Consider the following 14672-nt stretch of genomic DNA (forward strand, 5'->3'; position numbering starts at 1 on the left):
GGTGTTCGTAATAACGTGGTTTTGAGGGGTTTTTATACTCCCAATATATATATATATATATATATATATATATATATATATATATATATATATATATATATATATATATATATATTTATATTTATATATATATATATATTTATATATATATATATATATATATATATATTTATTTATATATATATATATAAATATATATATATTTATATATATATATATATATATTTATATATATTTATATATTTATATATAAATATATTTATATATATATATATATATATATATATATATATATATATATATATATTTATATATATATATATATATATATATATATATATATATATATATATTTATATATATATTTATATATATATATATATATATATATATATATATATATATATATATATATATATATATATATATATATATATATATATATATATATACATACATATGTGTATATATATACAGTGGGGAGAACAAGTATTTGATACACTGCCGATTTTGCAGGTTTTCCCACTTACAAAGCACGTAGAGGTCTGTAATTTTTATCATAGGTGCACTTCAACTGTGAAAGACGGAATCTAAAACAAAAATCCTGAAAATCACATTGTATGATTTTAAAATATTTAATTTGCATTTTATTGCATGAAATAAGTATTTGATACATCAGAAAAACAGAACTTAATATTTGGAACAGAAACCTTTGTTTGCAATTACAGAGATCAGACGTTTCCTATAGTTCTTAACCAGGATTGCACAGACTGCAGCAGCGATTTTGGCCCACTCCTCCATACAGATCTTCTCCAGATCCTTCAGGTTTCGGGGCTGTCGCTGGGCAACACAGACTTTCAGCTCCCTCCAAAGATTTTCTATTGGGTTCAGGTCTGGAGACCGGCTAGGTCACTCCAGGACCTTGAGATGCTTCTTACAGAGCCACTCCTTAGTTGCCCTGGCTGTGTGTTTCAGGTCGTTGTCATGCTGGAAGACCCAGCCACGCCCCATCTTCAATGCTCTTGTTGAGGGAAGGATGTTGTTGGAAAAGATCTCGCGATACATGGCCCCAACCATCCTCCCCTCAATACGGTGCAGTTGTCCTGTCCCCTTTGCAGAAAAGCATCCCCAAAGAATGCTGTTTCCACCTCCATGCTTCACAGTTGGCATGGTGTTCTTGGGGTTGTACTCGTCCTTCTTCTTCCTCCAAACACGGCGAGTGGAGTTTGAACCAAAAAGCTCTATTTTGGTCTCATCAGACCACATGACCTTCTCCCATTCCTCCTCTGGATCATCCAGATGGTCATTGGCAAACTTCAGACGGGTCTGGACAAGCGCTGGCTTGAGCAGAGGGACCTTGCGTGCGCTGCAGGATTTTAATCCATGACGGCGTAGTGTGTTACTTATGGTTTTCTTTGATACTGTGGTCCCAGCTCTCTTCAGGTCATTGACCAGGTCCTGCCGTGTAGTTCTGGGCTGATCCCTCACCTTTCTTATGATCATTGAGGCTCCACGAGGTGAAATCTTGTATGGAGCCCCAGACCGAGGGAGATTGACTGTTATCTTGAACTTCTTCCATTTTCTAATAATTGCGCCAACAGTTGTTGCATTCTCACCAAGCTGCTTGCCTATTGTCCTGTCGCCCATCCCAGCCTTGTGCAAGTCTACAATTTTGTCCCTGATGTCCTTAGACAACTCTCTGGTCTTGCCCATTGTGGAGAGGTTGGAGTCTGATTGATTGAGTGTGGACAGCTGTCTTTTATGCAGATAACGAGTTCAAACAGGTGCAGTAAATACAGGTAATGAGTGGAGAATGGGAGGGCTTCTTAAAGACAAAACTAACAAATCTGTGAGAGCCGGAATTCTTCCTGGTTGGTAGGTGATCAAATACTTATTTCATGCAATAAAATGCAAATTAATTATTTTAAAATCATACAATGTGATTTTCAGGATTTTTCTTTTAGATTCTGTCTTTCACAGTTGAATTGTACCTATGATAAAAATTACAGACCGATACGTGCGCTTTGTAAGTGGGAAAACCTGCAAAATCGGCAGTGTATCAAATACTTGTTCTCCCCACTGTGTATGTATATATATATATATATATATATATATATATATATATATATATATATATATATATATATATATATATATATATTTTGGAGCGTATTATGTGATACCGGTTGTCCGTCTGTCCGTCCGTCCGTCCGTTCCTGTCCGCACTCTAACTCCCAAAGTTTTCAACTTCCACGTTTCATATTTGGTTCATAGGTACAGACTGTGGAGATGGTGTGTCGCGACATACGTTCCTCATATAAAGTGGTTGCCATGGCAACCAGGATGCTGTTTTCCATGAAGTAGCACATTTCTGTATATACTGTTACGGCTGTGGAAATTCACAAACCACCACTCAGGTCCCGTCGGTGAGATGTCTCTTAAGTGCATGTGCAGTTAGCCCCAAACCCGTTGTTTCGAGGGAATAAATGTGATTCATTCGGGCTGCGATGCTTTGAGTCAGTCGTTTTTCTTTCTCTATCTTTTATTTCAAATAAAACCCAACGAGGACGCTCGGTAGGCTTTTCGCGCCATTCTTCTCCGCGCTTAGTGTGAGGGGAGAGAAGCGAGGGGAGGGCAGCTGGCCCCCGATTGGTGGATGCGTGGTGTGACGCAGCCAGGGAGGAGGAACGCCCCTCTTCGAGACCTTTCTCAAAGCGCCTCGAAGGGGGGTGGAGAAAAGAACGGGGCGGCGCAACAGGGCGGAGCTCCGGGATATAAAAGTCGGAGACGGGGGAAGCAGTTTGGTCGATGCTCTTGCTTGGTGGATGCTCTTGCTTCGTGGTTGCTCTCGTCTTCCGGCTCGCTCGTCCTGTTGGCTGCTGGCCGGGTCTTTTGTGGGGCAGTTGTAAGACCCCGCTGGCTGGAAGGAGCGTCCGCCATTCCCCTCTCCCGAACTTTGGCCATCCACGTTTTCCCCCCCTCTATCCGCGCTGGGGTAGCGCCGAACACTCGGTCCGTGGCGTGGAGTGGCCAACACGTGCAGGCGTGAGGCACGCAGGAGAGGACTCGCCTACCACGCTCGGGCACGGAGTCGCGGCCAGGCGGGACCCCGTCGACGGACGTCGGAGAGGGGCTCGACACGCTCAGGGAAGTCGCGACTTCCATTTCTTTTGGGTTCTGTGTAAACGTGTGTGTGTGTGGCGCCAGTCTGGTGAAGTAAAACTGTTTAAGTGTTGCCGTGTGTCGGTCTTAGTCGGTTGTAGCTCTGCGTCGTCGTTGCTTTATTGTTTTTTGTATTACATTTGCTTATTGTGCATAATTGTTTTCATTGCTATATGATGGCTCTGTGTCTATGTGAATAAAGTGCTTGCATGTTGAATTGTTCCCCGTTTCGCTGCGTCCTTTCCTTTGTTTGAATCTCCATCTTGCTTCACGTAACGGGTTCGTCGTGGGCTTAATACGCCCGATAATTAATCGGAACCGTCGAGGCCGACGATAACACCGCTCGGTTATCCCGATAGTACGGAACGGACCGCTTAAGTGGCCCGTGTCCGGAGTCGACCTGCGGCGAGGTGCGATCGCCCGGTCTACCATCCGCGTGGGTACTTAGGTAGGTCGAGTTTGGCGAACAACCCTATCCCACGCGGGTGGCCGATTGGCATGATCGTGGTGAAGCTGAATGGCCCACCCATGACTAGCTCCCGGCGTTAGTCCGAGAGGGTCACAACAGAATTGTCTGTCCGGTGGTCGACGTGCCGCGATTCGAGTCACGTGGCCGATCGCACGCTGGCGGGCGCGAATTAGCAACAATACCTTCTTGTTCTTCAGAAATTGACATGTTTAAATATATAATTGTGTGCGTGCGTACGTGCGCGTGTGTGTCACAGAGACTTTTTCGGGGGTATATTGTGCTCACTTGCGCTCTTGTCAATAATGTAGTGGTGAGGTGTTTTGAATTACGTGGGGGTGAGGTGTTTATAATAATTTGGTGGGTAAGTGGTGGTGAGGTGTTTTTAATAATGTTGTGGTGAGGTGTTTTGAATTACATGGTGGTGAGGTGTTTTTAATAATGTTGTGGTGAGGTGTTTTGAATTACATGGTGGTGAGGTGTTTATAATAATGAAGTGGTGAGGTGTTTTGAATGACGTGGGGGTGAGGTGTTTTCACAATGTGGAAATTACATGGTGGTGAGGTGTTATAATGTGGTGTTGAGGCGTTTTTAATAACATGGTGGTGAGGTGTTTTGAGTTGCATGGGGGTGAGGTGTTTGTAATAACATTCTGTTGGGTTTTTAATAATGTGGTCGTGAGGTGTTTAATAATGTGGTGCTGACGTGTTTTTAATAATGTGGTGGTGAGTTTATTTAATAATGTGGTGAGGTGTTTTTAATAATGTGGTGAGTTGTTTTTAATGTGGTTGTGAGTTGTTTTTAATAATGTGGTGGTGAGGGTTTTTAATCATGTGGTGGTGAGGTGTTTTTAATAATGTGGTGGTGAGGGTTTTTTAATAATGTGGTGGTGAGGTGTTTTTAATAATGTGGTGCTGAGGTGTTTTTAATAGTGTGGCGGTGAGGTGTTTTTAATCATGTGGTGGTGAGGTGTTTTTAATCATGTGGTGGTGAGGTGTTTTTAATAATGTGGTGGTGAGGTATTTTTAATAATGTGGGGGTGAGGTGTTTTTAATAATGTGGCGGTGGGGTGTTTTTAATCATGTGGTGGTGAGGTGTTTTTAATCATGTGGTGGTGAGGTGTTTTTAATAATGTGTTGAGGTGTTTTTAATAATGTGGCGGTGAGGTGTTTTTAATCATGTGGTGGTGAGGTGTTTTTAATCATGTTGAGGTGAGGTGTTTTTAATAATGTGGTGGTGAGGTGTTTTTAATAATGTGGGGGTGAGGTGTTTTTAATAATGTGGCGGTGGGGTGTTTTAAATAATGTGGCGGTGAGGTGTTTTTACTAATGTGGCGGTGAGGTGTTTTTAATAATGTGGAGGTGAGGTGTTTTAAATAATGTGGGCGTGAGGTGTTTTAAATAATGGGGGGTGAGGTGTTTTTAATAATGTTGCGGTGAGGTGTTTTTAATAATGTGGAGGTGAGTTCTTTTTAATAATGTGGTGGTGAGGTGTTTTTAATGATGTGGAGGTGAGTTATTTTTAATAATGTGGCGGTGAGGTGTTTTTAATAATGTGGGGGTGAGGTGTTTTAAATAATGTGGCGGTGAGATGTTTTAAATAATGTGGCGGTGAGGTGTTTTTAATCATGTGGCGGTGAGGTGTTTTTTAATAATGTGGGGGCGAGGTGTTTTTTTAATAATGTGGAGGTGAGTTGTTTTTAATAAAGTGGCGGTGAGGTGTTTTAAATAATGTGGCGGTGAGTTGTTTTTAATAAAGTGGTGCTGTGGTGTTTTTAATAGTGTGGTGGTGAGGTGTTTTTAATAATGTGGAGGTGAGTTGTTTTTAATAAAGTGGTGCTGAGGTGTTTTTAATAGTGTGGTGGTGAGGTGTTTTTAATAATGTGTTGAGGTGTTTTTAATAATGTGGCGGTGAGGTGTTTTTAATCATGTGGTGGTGAGGTGTTTTTAATCATGTGGTGGTGAGGTGTTTTTAATAATGTGGTGGTGAGGTGTTTTTAATAATGTGGGGGTGAGGTGTTTTTAATAATGTGGCGGTGGGGTGTTTTTACTAATGTGGTGGTGTGGTGTTTTTAATAATATGGCGGTGAGGTGTTTTAAATAATGTGGCGGTGAGGTGTTTTTACTAATGTGACGGTGAGGTGTTTTTTAAAAATGTGGAGGTGAGTTGTTTTTAATTAAGTGGCGGTGAGGTGTTTTAAATAATGTGGGCGTGAGGTGTTTTAAATAACGTGGGAGTGAGGTGTTTTTAATAATGTGGGGGTGAGGTGTTTTTAATAATGTGGAGGTGAGTTCTTTTTAATAATGTAGCGGCGAGGTGTTTTTAATAATGTGGGGGTGAGGTGTTTTAAATAATGTGGCGGTGAGGTGTTTTTAATAATGTGGCGGTGAGATGTTTTAAATAATGTGGCGGTGAGGTGTTTTTAATCATGTGGCGGTGAGGTGTTTTTAATAATGTGGAGGCGAGGTGTTTTTTAATAATGTGGAGGTGAGTTGTTTTTAATAAAGTGGTGGTGAGGTGTTTTAAATAATGTGGCGGTGACGTGTTTTAAATAATGTGGCGGTGAGGTGTGTTTAATGATGTGGGGGTGAGGTGTTTTTAATAATGAGGCTGTGTTTTTCAAAATGTGGTGGTGAGGTGTTTTTATTATTGTGGTGGTGAGGCGTTTCTTATAATATGGTGGTGAGGCGTTTCTTATAATATGGTGGTGAGGGGTTTTTAATACTGTGGTGGTGAAGGGTTTTTAATAATGTGGAGGTGAGGTGTTTTTAGTAATGTGGCGGTGAGGTGTTTTTAGTAATGTGGGGGAGAGGTGTTTTTCATAATGTGGGGGTGAGGTGTTTTTATCCCCCGCCGCGTGGCGGAAGGGGGATATTGTTGTCACCCAGGCTGTACGGCTGTCCGTCCATTCGTCCGTCCGGGCTCAACATTTATAGCTGTGAGTGCGATAACTCATAAACTGTTCGCCATATCGATTTGAAATTTGGGTCACACGTGTATCACCTGAAACGGTGGAACCCCAATGATTTTGGGCTTGGCCGGATCCAAGATGGCCGACTGTGGCGGCCATCTTAAAAAAAAAGTTTTTTGTATAAATGGAAAACCGCTTATCTGATTTCAATTATTTTTGGTTACTACTTTTCTCACCCCTGGGGAACTTTTTCGAGATGATGACCAAATGGTGTCTTGTTTCCAATTCACCTCCCTCATTATCTGGAATATGTATGACCTTTTTCATTCAATGGCAGGGAATTCCCCATCTCTGATGGTATATTTTTAATAATGTGGTGGTGTGGAGTTTTTAATAATGTGGTGGTGAGGTGTTTTTAATAATGTGGTGGTGAGGAGTCTTTAATAATGTGGTGGTGAGTGGTTTTCTATGTATATATTGTTTCGAATTTTGGCCCGTCCGGCATGCGATCGGCCACGTAACTCGAATCGCGACGCGTCACTCACCGGAACGGACAATTCAGTCGTGACCCTCCTGGAACTACCGCCAGGAGCCAGTCACGGGTGGGGGTTTAACCTCACCACAATCGTGCCAATTGCCGACCCGCACAGAATAGGGTTGCTTACTAAATTCGACCTATCTAAGTACCTGCGCGAGTGGTCGACCGGGCGATCGTACCTCGCCACAGGTCGACTTCGGACACGAACCGCTGAAGCGGCTTGTTCCGTGCTGCAGGGATAACCGAGCAGAGTTATCGTCGACCTCGACGGTTCAGATTATTTACTGGGTGTTTTAAACCCACTATCAATCCCTTACGTGATGCAAGATGGAACTTTCAACAAAGGAAAGGACGAAGCGAAACGGGAAACAGTTCAACAAGCAAGCACCTTTATTTCACACATACAACACACACACTTAAGGCAGTAATGCAATGTGCAACAAAAGCCGAAATGCAACAAAAGCAAAAGCACTACTACTAACTATAATTATTTACAACACAAACAATTATACTTGTCGGGACTCGGCGGCACATCATTCATTCAAAATAAACAGGAAAGACCTCCCCATAGGCAGAGAGGTAGACGGGGTCCGTGGACCAAATGTGCGCGGAACCTGGAGGAGCAGCCAGGTCCACGAGACCGAAAAGGTCTTACCTGCGTCCTCGTGACGCGATGGCGGGCAAGCTGCAATATCCGCGCAGCTGTGCCCCGACTCCGTGCCCCTGGCGTGGTCGGTGAGCCCTCTCCGGCGTGCTCCGCGCAAGCACGGTTTGGTCGGCACCACGGTTAGGGTGGGGAATAGACGGGGCCACCGGCACCATCTCAGCGCGGATGGGGGGGGGGGGGAATTGTTGATGCTCAGGGTCGAGCGAGGGGAATGGCTGGCTGGCTTGGTCGCTTGTGACAGCGAAGGTGGCTCGATTCCAGCGACGAGACGAGCCCAGCGACGAGACGACACCAACCACGAGACGAGCGACCCCCACACTACTGCGAGTTCCACACAGACTCGCGTCTTTTATAGACCGGGGGAAGAGCCTGTATGCAGATTTTAGGATCAAAACGCGATTGGAGGTGGGGCCACGCCACCCTCTGTTCAGCCATTGGTGTGGCAAAAAGGGGCGTGAGCCTCTTTTGATCCGAATTCCTTCCTGAGAGGAATTCGCATTCATCACGCTTGGAGGCGGGGCCACACCGCCCGACGCTCGCCCATTGGACGGAGGAAAAGGGGCGTGAAGCCTTCTTGATCCGAATTCCTCTCCCGTAAAGAATCCACATTCATCGCGCTTGGAGGCGGGGCCACACCGCCCGACGCTCGCCCATTGGACGGAGGAAAAGGGGCGTGAAGCCTTCCTGATCCGAATTTCTCTCCCGTAAAGGCATCCATTGCACTCGTGGCTTGCTGCGTTCGGCAGCCATCACCGAACGGCTTCGGACAGTATGACGTTCGGTGTTGACTGGTGGTGGGGTCGATGGTTGTGGAAGGAAAAAGGCGAAGGTGGTGGGGGGTTTGCTGTGGTGGTTTGGTGGGCGTCGTTTGGGAATGGCGGTGAAGCGATGTTTGCGGGATGGAGTTGTGGAGGTAAAGAGGCAAAGGTGGTGGTGTTTGAGTTGTTGGCATCTTAATGGTCCAAAATAACGATAGAGAAAGTAAAATGGCTAACTCAAAGCGTCGCAGCCCGGATGAATCACACATATTCCCTCTCAACAACAGGTGTGGGCTAACTACACATGAACTTATCGATATATCTCACCTGAGGACCCTTTATGGTGTATTGCAAATTTCCACAGCCGTAACAATATATTTCACTACATAACTTTATATATATCTACATAGCTTTATATATACATATATAACTACATTACTATATATATATATATATATATATATATATATATATATATATATATATATATATATATATATATATATATATGTCGTTATGTAGTTACATATATCCTGTATATGTATATTTATATATTAACCTCTTTCTAACCACTCACTGACTCATTGACTGATATTAAAGATCGTTACCTTCCAGGTGACGGAGAAAGCCAGAGTTTTGCGTGCTGATGGACATCGAAGCCAGTTCACCAGAAAAATTCACAGAATTGTCGGACAACATCCATAAACGAAAATACAAAAAACGAAAATGAATAAATAATGAAAATACATAAATTAAATATCAAATGCAGGTGAGCGACCCGAGATAACGTGTAAGTACGGTTAGTATGCTTACACAGTGTGTAAGCACATCCCACTAATATTATATATATAAAGTTATGCAGTTTTTCATCCGGGCTGCGACGCTTTGAGTTGATCATAAATACACACATGATATTTATCACTGCAAACCCCACAACACCCCCATTTTCCCCTCTTATGATACTTTATATATAGATTGAGTAAAATTAATTAAATGTGTTTAGTATTGACAGTACACGTTTAACTGCATATTTAAATTTGTCACCTGAAAGTACACCAGATGAAAAGTTTTCTCATTCATGGAGTAACTTTTATGAAGCATGCATGACAAGTCCACATCGGCAGTAGTTCTTCCTTCAGCTCTGGCTTTGCGGAAGGGCTAATGTCTGAAACGTCAGCTTTATTTTGCTTCACACGGTGGGCAGCACAATTTTATGAACTGCCAGTGTCGATAAAACATGTCCTTCGAACTGTCCGCTAACACAGACAGACACTAGCTTTGAGAAAGTCCCCTGCCTATAAAAGTTAGTGAGACAGTTACACGTCACACATGTGCGACCTTTACTGTCTTGCTGTTCCAAAGATTAAAAAAACCAATTCTTTCCCTCCAAATCCGACCATGTCCTCATGTTCATGTATGTGTGTTTGGCGTCTCACTCGACAGACAGAATTGCGGTACAGGCTGTTTGAACCCAAAAGCCTCTTCCTGTGTCAAATGCAGTTGTACTTCCTCGAGGGGCAGCTTCGCGGCGCAGCGGACGTGGCCGGAGCGTGCAGCTGCGAGTGCTGCGGCTCGAGTGGGAGGGAGGGAGGGATGGAGTCGGCTGGGGACATTGAGGTGGGAGTGAAGGAAGGGATTATTAATGAGTGCGCAGAGGAAGGAAGGGAGGGTTGGTGAATGTAGTGGGCTGGATCGAGGGGCTCCGGGTACGACTGTGGGACAGCCTCCACCGCGCGCCAATGAACTTGAGCCTTCTTCCTCAACTTAGCCACGAGTGGAAACACGCCGTGGCATGTCGCAGCTCCTCTGCCTATTTTCGCTATAAAGGCCCTACAATGGTCTAAAAATTGATACTGAGGAACAAATCACGCTCACATCACCACACGTTTTCCTGTTGCCACAAAGATCAGCAAAAAAGAAACAAACATGTTAATTGGCAGAGAGTTTGTTTCGCTCTGCCGGGGCATAAAGTTGCTTTCGGAGGGGAAAGGCACCATGAGCCTGCTGTGTGAGCCGCATTCCAGTCTGTTGCCCACGTGAGACGATGTACCCGTTCAGGCTATAATGTACACATGATGCACGCGACGTGCTCCTGTCCCCCGGGGCTCTTTATGAAGGAACGCGCACACGGCCCTTCGAATGTGCCGAGCAACATGAGGGTGGGGGCACGAGAGAGAAAGCTCGGGCCACTGTTAGAACACTGTATTGTACAGTAAGGGGACGGGCAAGAGAGAGACAGAGAGAGAGAGCGAGAGAGAGCGAGAGAGAGAGAGAGAGCGAGAGAGAGAGAGCGAGAGAGAGAGAGAGAGAGAGAGAGAGCGAGAGAGAGAGAGAGAGAGAGCGAGAGAGAGAGAGAGAGAGAGAGAGAGAGAGAGAGAGAGAGAGAGAGAGAGAGCGAGAGAGAGAGAGCGAGAGAGAGAGAGAGCTATTGTTGGACCCTCCGACTCAGGGAAAAGCATTTAGGACTCACCGCTTTGTTCCTGGTCGCTTCCCGTCCCGGATAGGGAGGTAAACAAGTCGATCTCGTTATCTGATCATCCGAGGAAAGAGTTCCCATGTGTAGCCCTTATCGGGCACCGAGCAGGCAACTTTCACCACAGCACGCCGGGCCGTGAGCTGGGAGCGCGGGCGAAGCTCCCCTCCACACCATGCGCTTCTCAGACTAAATACACCCGCTGGAACTGTCTTCATTCAAGATCCTGGTTGCAGAATTTGTTGCCCCAACTGCATCGCCATTAGTTATGTATTCTCCTCTTTGTCTCACCCAGGTAACTCTTGTGATTTTGCACTTATATGATCCATTCAAGTGTTTTAAAATTTGCAAAATATTATCAATAGTTTGTATGTCTGCAATGGCGGGTGTGTTGTGCTTCAGTGAGCACGTGCGCGCGTGTCCACCGAGTGCGTCCGAAGTTGTACGTACAGCATAGTGAGAGACGATCGTTTTACTTTCCGTGCAAACTTTCCAGTTAAAATCTCCAAGCCGACAGGTCAGATAAATGAATCCACCGCGGTGATCATAAATCATAAGTCAGTTAGTTAATTTCCTTGCACTTTTTTCAGCCCCTACAGTGAGCAGTTAATTTGCAATATTAACCTACTGGCATGGAGATTACAACATTACACTTGTGGAACGCCCAAGTGTGATCGATGGCGGATAAGTAAAGTTCAGAGCAAGATGCATCTCGCTTTGTGAAGTCTTTCACCTGCCAGATGCCATCCACGATTGGATACTCTGGTTGCGCTGGAGAGATGTTGCTCAGATTCCAAAGTTTCGCTTCTCTTTTGCACGACTGCTAGGGCCTTTGCGAAACCGCATAACTGAGTTGAACTTCTGAAATGGACCGGAAACTTTTCGAGGACACTTCGGTACAATGGGAAGCAAAGCTTTGATAGGCGTATCTGTGTATGCGCTCTTTTGGTGCGCTCTAAAAGTTTTCTTTGTGTGTGGGTGTATACGATCAGGGTGTTTCCAAGTCGCCGATAACTTTATATGATATCTTCCTTTTTAGGGGGGGAGGAAGTGCACTTAAAAGGACGAGCACAACTTCATCATTTTGAGCTTTTCCTTTGTTTAAACTATGGGCTAAACTGTATTATCGATATCCAACTTCACATGACGCCTATACTTACAAGGAAGCATTTTAGGCACTCTTTATAAAGGTATGTGCTATCACGAGACAAAAATATGTTGCTATTGTACATAAATGACAACCAGCGAATAGATTTAAGATGCCTGGAAAGGGGGGGGGCACTCTTTTGAGGACTCAAAACATGAGGTGGGGACTGTTTATGATATATATAGAGAGAGAGCGAATGGAACATTATGAATTCGTCATTGCAAAGCTATGATTTATTGAGATACTATGTACCCCAAACTGGGGGTTTGAGGTACACATATCCGCAGGTGCATGCCACTTCCAGTGTGTGTACGATTAAAAGGAGTTTTGAAATAAACAAACCTGCTGTGGATCGTGTGTATCGTGTGTATGTGGAGGAAGCTTTGGCCCGAGATTACTTACATTTTCAATAAAGTTCCTAATAAACATGCTGCGCCTTTTGCAGAAATCCCAAACAAGGTGCCGTTAAGATTACGGGTGCGTCGTCGTGAAGCTTTGTCCGTGTTTGTGGTTAGTTGCCAGGCTGCGGATTTAAAAATTGGCATTAACTTGAACAGCCCTGCTTGCTCTCTTTTAAGCTCTTGGTGGGTTTTCTTTTGATATGGCACATATATTATTATATCCTTGGCCGACCTACAAATATCAAGGTAGGAGAGAAAGAACTTTTCCTACAACTTTTCCTCTTTATCTTTTCCATTCAGTAAAGCAATTGAACTATTCATAATTCAGCATCATTTTTTGATACCTCCTTTACACTTTCATAGTGGGTCAAAATCCGAATATGCTTTGTGTATAATTGAGAAACAAATAGACAATAGAAATACTTTATATTAAAACTGTTGATAAAGATTTGTAGGACTGTTAGGATATTCTAAAGGTATGCATAATCGCTGTTGAGCTGCCTTGCCTGGGTTCAAAGCTAGGCCCAGCTATGAACGTCACCCTGGTGTTTCACATACAAGGTGAGACATCAGTGTGTCTGCCATCCATCGAAAGGATGTTGAGCCGGAGGAACCGTCTTCCATCACTGATCGTTGGTCTACGTTAAATATCCCTGCACGGTGTCATCCGCGAAGACGAGGCAAAACATCCGTAACAAATCACAAATTGCTGTCACCTTCAGTCAAACGTCAGGTCTGGCCAGGCATTTCAAGAAATATTTGGTCAAAAACGTTCCTGCATAATGTGGGAATACCAAAAGAAGGAGGGAATAATTGGGGCTATATAGTAAGTAGTCATCGTCATAGTAATTGTAGTAGCAGACTGATTAAAGATCCACCTTTTTGATTAAAAAAGGGGAATAAAATTTAACTTGGTTTTAAAATGAAAGACCAGTTTCTCCATGCAAAAAGAAAGAACATTTTCTCACGCAACTCATGCTCTTGTATATTGAATATTAATCAATATTAGGGCGAGGTCGAGGTTGCTAATAAACAAATGGACAAAGACATGTTAATTGGTATAAGTTCTGATTTACCATTGAAACCACTGATGCAATGCCGATAAAGAATGGTGGCAGCACATTTTACAATTGGAATGTGCAAAATAAAATAACCTGTGTATGTTCATTCATTCATTCAGTTTATCAGTGAAGTATCAAGGTATTTATGTGAATTTCTGTATTTCATCATTGCTCGATAGTGGGGTTGTTGAGCTTTTCCTCCCCACCCAGACATGTGCAAATGCAACGTGAATGTCAGGTCAGCAGACTCGGCCAAAGCACCTGATTAAAAAATCCAAATATTCATTCAATCCGTTACGATTACACAATTTGACAATAATTTACCCACTAAATATATACATATATACAAGGTGTCTTAATACAAAGTATATATATATATATATATATATATATATATATATATATATATATATATATATATATATATATATATATATATATATATACACACCAACTCAATTTTGTTGTAATATTGTTTTTTGACTTTGGTTCAAGACAGCAACAAATGGTGAGAATTGTCGTGCAAGTGCACAGAGTCCGAGTAGTTAATACTGTACTGGAGGGAAAGCGATTGTAGAATCATTTATTTCCATTGCTATTAAATTTATTTGTTTGATGTCATATTACAGCTTGTGAAATATACATTGAGTGGAGGTGGTGCATTGATTGTGCAAGGTTTTGATATATACTTGAGTATGGGAAGTCTTATAAATGTACTCTTGTGAATAATTGAGACATAAGGAGGTGTTTTTGACATTGTGTCGGTCAGTCATGGACATGGTATACCTAACGGCTGTTTCAGTACTTTTATATAATCCATACACTGTGCTTAAATGATAGCACCTAAAGTTAAAGGAAATTTGGATGATTTGTTTTGAAAATAAATGTTTCATGAATTTGCTGAATTTTATTTATTTATTTATTTGTTTATTTTGCAGAGTTGCATTCTATCGCATTTCACACTTTACATGGAAGCTATGCTGGACAGGAATTATGAAAATAAATCACAGTATTTGAAGCATCATTGCTGTTATAATACTATGGACATATATATTACATCTTGTACAGGAATTATGAAAATTATCAGG

At 42.8% G+C, this 14672-nt stretch overlaps 2 protein-coding genes across 4 annotated transcripts in view; one reads left to right on the forward strand and one right to left on the reverse strand.

Moving 5' to 3' along the window:
• The window catches only part of LOC147024964 (zinc finger MYM-type protein 1-like), a 29151-nt gene extending 17278 nt beyond the window's left edge, over window positions 1-11873 (reverse strand). The window contains exon 1 of one of the 3 annotated variants that reach the window (XM_085885440.1): window positions 11709-11873. Coding sequence is in view for 1 of the 3 variants with exons in the window: in XM_085885438.1 (XP_085741564.1) it covers window positions 10973-11059 (87 nt within the window). In the remaining 2 variants the exon portion in view is untranslated. Of the gene's footprint in view, window positions 1-9110; window positions 9182-10972; window positions 11260-11708 lie in introns of those variants that run through there. The other 2 variants (XM_085885438.1, XM_085885439.1) reach the window with 2 other exon arrangements.
• Window positions 11058-14672, forward strand: part of LOC147024965 (nuclear factor 1 A-type-like) — a 233556-nt gene continuing 229941 nt past the window's right edge. Inside the window, exons 1-2 of the mRNA XM_085887056.1 lie at window positions 11058-11075; window positions 11242-11270. Coding sequence (XP_085743182.1) covers window positions 11058-11075; window positions 11242-11270 — 47 coding nt within the window. The remainder of the gene's footprint in view (window positions 11076-11241; window positions 11271-14672) is intronic.

Source organism: Eptatretus burgeri, chromosome 6 (assembly GCF_056783735.1).
Source record: "Eptatretus burgeri isolate ZD-2024b chromosome 6, Ebu_testis_v1, whole genome shotgun sequence".
NCBI classification, from domain to species: Eukaryota; Metazoa; Chordata; class Myxini; order Myxiniformes; family Myxinidae; genus Eptatretus; species Eptatretus burgeri.